This window comes from Cervus elaphus, chromosome 18 (genome assembly GCF_910594005.1).
Source record: "Cervus elaphus chromosome 18, mCerEla1.1, whole genome shotgun sequence".
In the NCBI taxonomy this organism is placed as follows: Eukaryota; Metazoa; Chordata; class Mammalia; order Artiodactyla; family Cervidae; genus Cervus; species Cervus elaphus.
In genome coordinates this window covers 111,394,470-111,406,488 of record NC_057832.1, presented here as the reverse complement: position 1 = coordinate 111,406,488, position 12,019 = coordinate 111,394,470, and the positions used below count along the sequence as shown (strand labels likewise).

Here is a 12,019-nt window from a genome sequence, read left to right as displayed (position 1 = left end):
AATCTGACCTCTCATTCCAGGTCAGCTGATCTACGAACGCTGCTCTGTCCTGCAGTCTCTTAGATGACGTGTGAGCTGGACTGCTGCTCTGGGCGAGGCTGGGTTTATCCCCGAGGCCCTTCCCTATGGCTCCTTCGCTTCTCTCTTCAGGCTGGTGTTTCCCTTTTCTGTTTCTTTCCTACCAAATCCCAGCTCCATATCCTTCACTTTTTCTGCAACCTCAGAGGCTCCTTCAGCATTGCATAGTTGAAGTTCATGGCTCCCACCTGGGACAGCAAGCTTACAAATTAGTGCCTATGCTAGTCAGGCTTCTAGAGATAAAAACCCCAAATGAAGCTTTCTCTTAACCCTCTTGGTCCCAGGCACTAGCACTGTCCCCTTGCTCTGCCCCAGAATCTTCTGGAGTTTGGCAGTTCCACAGCGTCCCCATGTGGTCTATGTGTGAAAACCAAGATTGTCTGCCCAGGTTTTATAGTCATGGGATGCGTTCATAGCAGAAAATATTTCACTGTTTGCCAATCACACTGTGTTTTTGCTCGTTTTGTTTTTCCAAAGAACATACACACAATTAGAAACACAAACTCACAAACCAGCCTTCCTTAGATGATTTATGATTTTGTATTTCAAGAGAAAAGAAAGGTGTTCATGCAGGAAATATTTAATACTTTGGCTTTTAGAAGATTGTGATGAGGGAAATGCTACAAACTTGGGTTAGTTTTTGTTGGTGGTGGTGGTGTTCAATTGCTAACTCCAGTCCAACTCTTTGAGACCCCATGCATTGCAATGCACCAAGCTCCCCTATTCTTCACTGTCTCCCAGAGTTTGCTCAAATCCATGTCTTTTGTGTTGGTGATGCTATCTAACCACCTCTTTCTCTGCCACCCCCTTCTCCTTTTGCTTTCAGTCTTTGCCAACATCAGGGTCTAGGCTATTTAGATGCTAAAGACAGGCAGTGGTGGAGAATACATACACACACAGTTTGCCTCTCCTTCTCCTGAGGGACTACAAAGGAATTATGGATGATTAATAATTAATTGAGGTTTTATTCTCTTTGAGGACCCCAGGGAGCCTACTCAAACACGACCACTTAGGGATCATTACAAGGTTCCCTGAGTAGTGGGCTAGGACTTGACCCAGATGAGGGAGGAGAATCAAGGCTGAAGTAGAGAAGGGATGGAACGAGGGCCCGGAAGGTGAGAGAGGAAAGACCACACATCTGGTAAGTTGGACAAGAGCAGAGACTACACAGGGGCCAGCCTGGGGGAGAAACTTCCACAGCGACAGGCATGTGGTGCCCAGGGAGAGACAAGAGGGTGTAGATGTACCTGACTTCCAAACACCCTTCCCCTCTGGAGGCCTCATGTTCAGACTGATACTAGGAGTCAGAGCTGGCTAGCATCTTTAGGCTCACATGGGAGCTACGGTGAAAAGACAGAGAATGAAAGTGGACACTTGTCCATGAGGCCCTGTTGTCAGGTCTGTGCCAGCAAAGATCTAAAACTACTGGCTATGCTGCCAGTGTGTCTGTGGGCTCCGAGGCTCCAGGTGCTAGGAGCCTGCAAGGGGCTCCCCAGTGTTCAGGCTGCAGGGCGCTCATCTGTCTTTTTGCACAGAGAGGAGGTGGTCGTGCAGCGCCGTGGAGTCACTGCTGGCGCAGAAGTACACAGATGTCTGGGAGCGGTTGGCAGACTTCAGCGTGAGAGGGAAGTTCTCTGTGCTTGGTCTGGAGACGCTGTACCCGTCGGGCACATCTCCTTGCACCGTGGAGGAAGCCACAGTTGAGTAATGGATCAGCCTCAGCCCGAGTCCCGGGTCTTGTCGGTACCAGTACATATAGTTATGACCCAGATCCTGAGTACAATTAAGTGTCACCCTCTGTCCTGTCCTCACGACCTGGAATCTGGGGTCCTGAGTGACACCAGCGTGGACCGCCCCTGTGGAGAAGGAGGACCGATGCTGCAGTCACAGTGGACATGCTTCGTGCTGACACCCCAGGGGACCCTGCCCCCAGGACTCACCTGCCTGCAGGAGACAGAAGACCACACAGCCCAGGAGGCAGGGGCCCATTGCGGGGGCGGGGCAGGCAGAGGGCCCTCTGGTCTGAGTGTGGATGAGAGGGGAGAGGGGCTCTCCAGGCAGTCCTTCTGAGATGTCCCTGTCCCTGCCCGCGCCCCAGAGCCGACCTGTCGCTCAGGGGGCCACACCCCTTCCCCCAGAGGCTCAAATCAGAAATGATCCTAAGTGAACTGTTCACAACAGGGAGATCCATCCAGATCAATGGACATAAGCCTCACAAGTAGATGTAAACTTTCTGTCAAACTAAGTAAATTTTGTGTGTGTTCTAGTCTCGAGATAATTTTTCATTAATACGTTTTTTACTTTTGTTTATCTGCATATTTCTGTAGTTTTTAATCTTTTGGAAATCCTTCTGGCTTCGCTTTGACTTTATGACTGATGTGACCCAGTAGGACTTCAAGGTTCCATTTCTGCATAATTGACCACAGTCCTGAGATTGTCCCTTCACCTACCATGTTTCTCCAGGAATCTGCTCCCAACCTCACTGCATGCTCATCAACATTTGAGGAATTGTTGGTCTATCTAATCAATTCACTGACAGACGGTCCACCACCTAAATGCAGGTACAGCTCGTTCACGTTCATAGGAGCCCTTGTTTCTCGTGTCAGGGGAGGGAGCAAGCAGAGCCCCCTCAGGCCTGTGACCCACCTTTCTGGGTGTAGAGAAGCTGGTTGCCCACCACCCCAGATGACACACTGGCACAAAGGAATACAGACGTAGGAGGGACATGGCAAGAGGTGGCAGACTCCAGGGTAACTGAAAAATGCTCTTTATTTATTGAGAGATCCTTTCCATGGGAATACCTCCTTGTGATGCACAGCTGCCATTCACTGAGTAACAGTTCATATCTTACAGCCCCACACTGTCTCTGTTACACAGAGCCCAGCACGGATATGGACTTTCCTCTGTATGGAGCCATTTCCATGAGGAAAGGAACCACAGGTGCTGAGAACAAACTTGAGCGGAAGCCTAGTTGTAAGTTATGAAGTATGAGATCTGGGCAATTCCCGTCCCCTCAGATGTACAAAGAGTTAAAATAATACTTATCTTGATGATCTTAGTGAGCATTAAAGCATATAAAGAAATGAATGTCTGGGAAAGTCTATCGCTCTACCAGAGACTGGGCTTGGCAGGCTGGCAGCTGACACACGGGGCAACACTTCCTGAGCTGGGGCAGGGGTGTTTTTGTCCCAGAGGCACCTGGTCACGCAGGGCTGTGTCTTGGCTGCTGGCACAGAGATACAGGGCGGAGTCCGTCAGCTCCAAGGAGATCAAGTTCAGCTCTGAGCAAAGATCACTGAACTGTTCTCCTGAGAATCGATCTGGTAAGTTTCCTTTCTCACTAACTTCCCTGTTGTAATATTGAATGAGGAATTGGGGACCCTAGCCCAGGGCCTGTTGGTACCAGTACACAGAGCGGAGTCCAGATTCAGGGGAACATCTCAGCGTCACTTGCTGTTTTCCTGATTTGATCCGGTACGTGGGGGTCTGGGTGACTTCAGAATCCACCAGGCCTGTTGGGGGAGACAAGGAATCTGTGGGCAGAGCACAGGGGAAGCCTCCTGCTTCAATCCTCATCACCGGGCTTCTGTCGCAGGGTGAAAAAACATCTCAGAAGCTCCCCGCTGTGTCCAGACTCACCTGCTCCCAGGAGGCAGAGAGTCACCCAGCAGAGGAGCCTGGAGCCCTTGGCAGCATCAGGAACCCAAGGCTGCTGCTGGCTGGGGGCGGGTCTCCTGGGGTGAGAGGTGTAAGTGCTGACCCTCCTGCTTCCCTGATTGGAGCGTTTGCCTATGACGTCACTGGTCTGTGTCTCTGCAGGCTGCCCTTGTCCACTGGACCCCTCAGCATTACCCAGGGCTGGCTCCTCTATGCCCTTCCCTGTCCTGACAGCCGCTCAGCAAGTTTGGCTGTGAGGTGAGTTTCTTCCCCTGGTCCCATGTGCCCACAACATGCCTTGTTCTCCTCTGCCTGACCCTGCCTGACACTCAGACCCAAGACCTCACCAACCACCCCAGCCCCTTCACCTCCTCCTCACATGCTGATCCAGAATACAACCGTGAACATCCTGAGGTTCCAGGCACGTCCCCAGTTCCCTGGGCAGGGAGGAGTCTGTGCTCATCCATATGTCTTGGAACAATTCAGGGAACTCAAACCTGTTCCCAGATGCAAGCATAATATAGCCAAGGTTCCCTTAAACTGCCCTCTCCAGAGAGATTCTCAACCCCTCCCAGTACACCCTATTTACCTTTAAACACAGTGCCTCCAAGTGGCCAAAGGTCCAGGGTCTCATGGATTTGCACCATCTGTTGAAAGCAAGGGTACAAAAATCCAGGACCCTGCACACACACACACACACACACACACACACAGACACACACAGAGACACACACACAGACACACATGCACACACAGACACACACAAACACACACACAGACACATACACACAGACACACACACACACACACTCACACACACAGACACACACTCACAGACACACACACAGACACACACAAACACCACACACACACAGACACACACAGACACACACACAGAGACACACACAAACACACACAGACACACACACACAGACACACACACACACACACAGACACACACACATACACAGACACACACACACACACGTGCGCTCACACACACAAACACACATCTGTTCTACTGCCTTCCTAGCCTGGCTAATAGGGTGTATCTTCAAATCCACTCTTAGCCTCTGAAGGCAGAAGACTTTATGATCCAAACTTTTCACTAAGAGAGAAATGATTGTAGCATCACTATAATGATGTAGTTATCTAAGATGGAAATATATAATCATAGAATAAATACTCTGAGGATCTCAAGTGAATCTGCCAGCAAACATGTGTTCCATAAGTACTTCTGACTAATCAGATGTATATATTTCCAGATTGTGTATTTAAATTGAGCATTATCAAATTCTAGATAAAACTTTTAATAGGAGTTTTAGAAACATGATCTCATCTATTTCTGCACTTATAAAATCTTGATATAATGGGGGTGATGTATGATATATTTTGACTTTAAGAAGATTTTGATGAGGGCGCCAGGTGGTGGCAACCTGGCCTTGGTTAGATGAATGCTAAGGAAAACAGGGCAGGTGGGGTGGTGGGAGAACACACAAAGATCATCTGTCCCCCTGAGATGAACTCCCATGAGTTTTTGGATGATTGGTGATTAACTGAAATTGATTTCTCTTTGATGATTCCATCCAGCTTGCTCAAATCAGAGCACTTGGAGGGGCCACTTTAGAAGCCTCCCTGCGAAATGAGAAGGGACCTGAGGCAGATGAGGGAGGAGCCTGTGGCTATGGGAGAGAGGGCCAGGGAGCTGATGCAGAGAGGTGGGGAGAGGAAGTCCTGCCCGCCTGGGAAAGGTGGGCAAGAGAAGAGAGCATGTGAGAGTCAGGCTGGGGGAGAACCTTCCAGAGAGACATTGATGAAGTGCCTGAGGTAAATAGGCCTGAGGAGGGCCTATTTAAATCTAATTTACCAACATCCTTCCCTCCTAGAGGTCTCAGGCTCAGGTGATAACTAGGAGTCAGAGCTGGGGAAGCATCTTCCTGGTTCACAGGGAGGATGCAGCGGAAAGACAGAGACCGATGGTGGACACATGGTCCTGAGGCGTGGGACTGAGGTTGGGGCAGCGTTGTCCACACACCCAGGGTCACACTGCAGGCACGTGGCCCACAAAGGCCTAAGGTTTCTGGTGCTGGGAGCCTGATCGTGGGCACCTAGTACTTTTTGCACAGAGAGGAGGTGGCCGTGAAGCGCCGTGGAGTAACTGCTGGCACAGAAGTACACAGATGTCTGGTTGCGGATGGCAGACTTCAGTGTCAGAGGGAAGTTCTCTTTGTTTGATCTGGAGACGCTCGCTGTAACCCTCGGGCACATCTCCCGGCTCGCTACTGGGCACAATAGCTGAGTAATAGATCAGCCTCAGCCCATGTCCCAGGTCTTGTCGGTACGAGTACATGCGATCATGACCCAAATCCTGAGTACATTTCAGTGTCTTGCTGTGTCCTGTCCTCACGACCTGGAATCTGGGGTCCTGAGTGACACCTGCGTGGACCGCCCCTGTGGAGAAGGAGGACCGATGCTGCAGTCACAGAGGACATGCTCAGTGCTGGCACCCCCAAGGGGACCCTGCCCCCAGGACTCACCTGCCTGCAGGAGACAGAAGACCACACAGCCCAGGAGGCAGGGGCTCATGGCGGGGGCGGGGCAGGCAGAGGGCCCTCTGGTCTGAGTGTGGATGAGAGGGGAGAGGGGCTCTCCAGGCAGTCCTTCTGAGATGTCACTGTCCCTGCCAGGCCCCAGAGCAGACCTGCCCCATAAGGCGGCCACGCCCTTCCCCCAGAGACTCAAATCAAAGATGAACCTCAGAGTGTCACTTCCTAGACTGGCTGAGAAGAAGTCCAGGGTCCCCAAGGAAGAGAAAGAAATCCAGAGCCCTAGAGAAGGTGAAAGGGATCCAGGACTCTCAAGGAGCAAAGAACAAACATTTTTTCTACATTGCTTTGGTTAGTCAATAGAGGGACCTATCTTGCTGGAGGACATGTTTCTCCTTACTAATCTAACTAATCATCTAACTAATCTTGTTATCTTAAGATATATTTTGTGTAAGTGTGTTTGGTGAGAACTTTCTATTGTCAGTTCTAATCTTGTTAATTTAAGATGTATATTGTGAATGGATCTGATAAACTATATAAGGCCTTGATAAGACTAGCAAGCGGGGGCACTCTCCCTCCCCCTTTGATGTCTATGTCAGAAGATTTCCTTGTCCCTTTTTATATGTTAAAAAAACTCAGCTACACAAAATCTCTTAATTGATCAAGACTGGTCCCTGGTCTTGAAGCTAAATCGTCTTCGGAAATCATGAATCCAACACCTTTTAATGGAAGCTATCAAACCTGAGTGAATAGTTCATAACAGGGAGACCCATTCAGCTCACGGACATAAGCCTTACAAGTTGTTGTAATCTGTCCGTGAAACTGATCAAATTTTTTGTATGTTCTAGTCCAGAGATAATTTTTCATTAACACATACGTTACATTTATTTATCTGCATATTTCTGTAGTTTTAAGTCTTGGGGAAATCCTTCTGGCTTCCTGTTGCCCCTTATGACTCATGTGTCCCAATAGGACTTCAAGGCCTATTTGCACTTTAATTGCCTGCAGTCCTGAGAAGGTCCCTCCACCTATCATGTTTCTCCAGTTGTCTGATCCTACCCTTATCACAAGCTCATCAACATTGAGGAATTGTTTGGTCTGTTTCTTATCAATTCACTGACAGTTGGTCCACCAGCCAAAGGCAGGTACAGCTCCTTCAAGTTCACAGGAGCCCCTGCTTCCCAGGTCTGGGGAGGGAGCAAGCAGATACCCTCAGGCCTGTGACCCACCTTTCTGAATGGAGAGAAGCTGGTAGCCCAGCTCGGGTTACTTATTGGCACAAAGGAATGCAGACTTAGGAGGGACATGGAGGGAGATGCAGACTCCAGAATAAACAAAAACTGCTCTGTTTTTATTTGAGAAATTCCTCCATGGGAATACCTCCTTGTGAAGCAGGACCGCCATTCACTGAATGAAAGTTCATGTCTTAGAGCCCCAAATTCAATCTTGTTACACATAACCCCCATGCATATCTAATTTGTTCTGTAGGGAGACAGTTACATTCGTGGCAAGTCACCACAGGTGATGAGAAGAGACTTGAGTCAGAGTCCTTGCAATAATTATGAAGTATGAGATCTGGGCAAATCATGTTCACTCAGATATATAAACAGTTAAAATACTACTTATCTTGCATGATCTTTGTGAGCATTAAAGTATATCAAGAAATGAACATCTGGGGAAGACTGTCTACTCCACCAGAGACTGGGCTTGCCAGGCTGGCAGTCAACACACTCACCACCACTTCCTGAGCTGGGGCAGGAGTGTTTTTGTCCCAGAGGCACCTGATCATGCAGGGCGTTGTCTTGGCTACTGGCACATAGATAAAGGGTGTAATCCGTCAGCTCCAAGGAGCCCAAGTTCAGCTCCAAGCGAAAAATCACTGAACTGTTCTCCTGAGAATCGATCTGATATGTTTCCTTTCTCATTAACTTCCCTGTTGTAATACTGAATGAGGAACTGGGGGCCCTGGCCCAGAGCCTGTTGGTACCAGTACACAAAGCGATGTCCAAATTCAGAGGAACATCTCAGCCTCACTTGCTGCTTTCTTGATTTGATCAGATATTTGGGGGTCTGGGTGAATTCAGAATCCACCAGGCCTGTTGGGGAGCACAAGAAAGCTGAGGGCAGAGCACAGGGAAGCCTCCTGTTGCAGCCCTCACCGACGGGCTTCTATCTCAGGGAGGCAAATACATCTCAGAAGCTCCCACACTGTGTCCAGGAGTCACCTGCTCCCAGGAAGCAGAGAGTCACACAGCAGAGGAGCCTGGCGCCTATGGCAGCATCAGGAATCCAAGACTGCTGCTGGCTGGGGGCGGGTCTCCTAGGGTAAGTGGGGTAAACTGCCCACCCTCCTGCTTCCCTGATTGGAGCATTTGCCTATGACGTCACAGCTATGTGTTTCTGCAAGTTCCCTACCCACTGTACACCCTGCCAGGACCAAAGGTGAGGCCTCTATACCATTCCTTGCCCTTCACAGACCCTGAACAAGGGGTGGGTGTGAAGGGTGCACCATTCCCATGTCCCCATATGCCCACAACAGAGCTTGTTGTCCTCTGCCTGGCCCTGCCTAACACTCAGCCAGGCACTCACCTGGCTGAGAATCACCAGGTAATCAGCTGACAATCACCCAGCCCTCACCAGCTACCCCAACCCCTTCACCTCCACTTTGCTTGCAGCTCCAGGAGACCATCTCCTGGGCACATCCTGAGGATCCAGGCACATCCCCACTTTCCCTGGCAGTGAGGAGTCTGTACTGGTCCCATGTGTCCTGGAACCTCAGGATCTCAGGGATCTCAATCCTGCTTTCTCAGGCAGGCATCTAGCCAAGGTTCCTTAAAGCTGCCCTCCCCAGGGTGAATCTCCACCCCTCCCAAGTCCCCTGCTTACCGTGGGCGCACAGCGCCTCCTAGTGGCCAAAGGTCCAGAGTCTCATAGATCTGTGCCTTCTGTCTAAAGCAAGAATGTAAACACCCCACACCCTGAATTCACACACTCACACACACACACACACACACACACACAGTTGTTCTACTGTCTTCCCAACCTGGCTGACTTCAGATTGGTCTTCAAATTCCCTCTTAGCCTCTGGAGGTAAAAGACTGTAGAAACCAACATTTCCATTAAGAAGAAAATAATTTCACTGGCAGTAGCATGCTGAGGTGGAATCACACAGACCTTCAATACAGACACTCTGATGAGCTCAGGTGAATACAGCCTGGGACACTGCATTCCTTAGATCCCTCTGATTAGTCAGATCCACATATTTCTTTATTTTCTACATTAATTAAATATCACTAATTCTAGGTAATGGATTTATATACAGAGATTATATATTAACCCATTGATTATTAAAGTTATGAGACTTTGAAATTAAAAACACCAACCGTGCACTGTATTTAAGGTAGATGCAGCTGGGCGTGATAGGAGATGCACACTCCGTGTCACACTGTAGACATGTGGCCCTGGGCTCTGAGGCTCCGCGTGCGAGAAGCCTGCAAGGGGCTCTCCTACTTCCAGGCCACAGGGCTTCCCTCATCTTTTTGCACAGAGAGGAGGTGGCCGTGCAGCGCTGTGGAGTACCCGCTGGCGCAGAAGTACACAGATGTCTGGGAGCGGCTGGCAGACTCCAGTGTGAGAGGGAAGTTCTCTGTGTTTGGTCTGGAGACGCTGTACCCGTCGGCCACGTCTCCTTTCTCCGAGGCAGGACGGATAACTGAGTAATGGATCAGCCTCAGCCCGTGTCCCAGGTCTTGTCGGTACCAGTACGTATAATCATGGTTCATCCTGAGTACAATAACTGTGGCTCTCTGTCCTGTCCTCACAACCTGGAATCTGGGGTCCTGAGTGACACCAGCGTGGACCGCCCCTGTGGAGAAGGAGGACCGATGATGCAGTCACAGCGGACATGCTCAGTGCTGGGACCCCCCAAGCGGACCCTGCCCCCAGGACTCACCTGCCTGCAGGAGACAGAAGACCACACAGCCCAGGAGGCAGGGGCTCATGGCGGGGGCGGGGCAGGCAGAGGGCCCTCTGGTCTGAGTGTGGATGAGAGGGGAGAGGGGCTCTCCAGGGAGTCCTTCTCAGATGTCACTGTCCCTGCCAGGCCCAAGAACCAACCTGTCACTCAGGGCGCCAAGCCCCTTCCCCCAAGGCTCAAATCAGAAATGAACCTAAGTGAACAGTTCACATATGACCAACCTAGACAGCATATTAAAAAGCAGAGACATTTACTTTGCCAACAAATGTCCATCTGGTTAAAGCTATGGTTTTTCCAGTAGTCACGTATGGATGTGAGAGTTGGACTATAAAGAAAGCTGAGGGCCGAAGAATTGATGCTTTTGAACTGTGGTGTTGGAGAAGACTCTTGAGAGTCCCTTGGACTGGAAGGAGATACAAGCAGTCCATCATAAAGGAAGTCAGTCCTGAATATTCATTGGAAGGACTGATGCTGAAGCTGAAACTCCAATACTTTGGCCACCTGATGTGAAGAACTGACTCATTTGAAGAAACCCTGATGCTGGGCAAGATTGAAAGCAGGAGGAGAAGGGGACGACAGAGGATGAGATGGTTGGATGGCATTGCCGACGTGATGGGTATATGTTTGCATAACCTCCAGGAGTTGGTGATGCACAGGAAAGCCTGGCATTCTGCAATCAGGGGGTCGCAAAGAGTCGGACACGACCTAGCAACTGAACGAACTGAACAGTTCACAACAGGGAGACCCATCCAGCTCAATGAACATAAGCCTTACAAGTTCTTGTAAACTTTCCATAAAACTGTTCACAACTTTAGGTACATTTTATCCCAGAAATAGCTGTTCATTAATACATACATTCATTTTCTTTGTCTACATATTTCTGTGGTTTTGAATCTCAGGGAAATTCCTCAGGGCTTCCTGCTGCCCTTTAGGACTCACGTGTCCCGAGTAATCCCTCATGTTTCTACTTTCTTTAGTTGACAACAGTCTTGTTCATGTCCTTCCACCCACAGTGATTCTGGATCTGTTTCCCCAACCTTAGGGCAGGCTCATCAACACCTGAGGAATCCTTGGGCTCTATTGCTTATTAATTCACCAACTGACAGGGGGCCTGTCAAACGCAGGCTCAGCGCCGTCATGCTCACCTGAGCACGTCTTCTGGTGTCCGAGGGGTGGGGGGGCAGCAGGCCGAACCACCTCAGGCCTGTGCCCACCTTGCTTGGAGGAGAGAAGCTGGCTGCCCAGCACCACGGATGACATGTTGGCACAAAGGAGTCCAGACGGGGAGGGATGTCGGGAGAGATGGCTGATCCGGGGCAAAGGGAAAATGCTCTGATTCTAATGTGAGACATCCATTGCATGAGATACGTCCTTGTGAAGCGTGGCAGTCATTCAGTAACTGATGTCCTAGACCCTAGACTATCACGGTGCACAGACCTCACATTTAGAAGGACCCTGTACTAGCTGCTATGCTCTGCTGCTGTGATTTCCAACTTCTCAATAATTTCTGAACCGGAATATCATGCACCTGGTCATGAGTAGGTGACCGTGGTGATCTCCTGATATGCTGGTCTCAGGTCTTGGGTCTGAGGGACTAACCATTCCTGGGGCCTCAGAGACAAAAACACAGAAACTAAAGTCAGAAGCAACGAATGAGCCCGATGTTGTAGCCACAAAAACAAGCCTTGAATTGGGGCCTGGCAAGTCCATGGGATCCACAGCTGTGCTCAGAGTGTCACTGGCCCAAGAGACAGTGGGGCCC

At 49.9% G+C, this 12,019-nt stretch overlaps 1 pseudogene and 1 gene segment (V, D, J or C); both read right to left on the bottom strand.

The window, feature by feature from the left end:
- Window positions 1-568: 568 nt before the first annotated feature.
- On the bottom strand, window positions 569-2,274 carry LOC122674700. The segment is given in 2 exon segments: window positions 569-1,934; window positions 2,019-2,274. Coding segments are annotated over 2 exon segments (390 nt in total).
- Window positions 2,275-3,459: 1,185 nt separating this feature from the next.
- LOC122673912 lies at window positions 3,460-10,338 on the bottom strand (annotated as a pseudogene).
- Window positions 10,339-12,019: the final 1,681 nt, after the last annotated feature.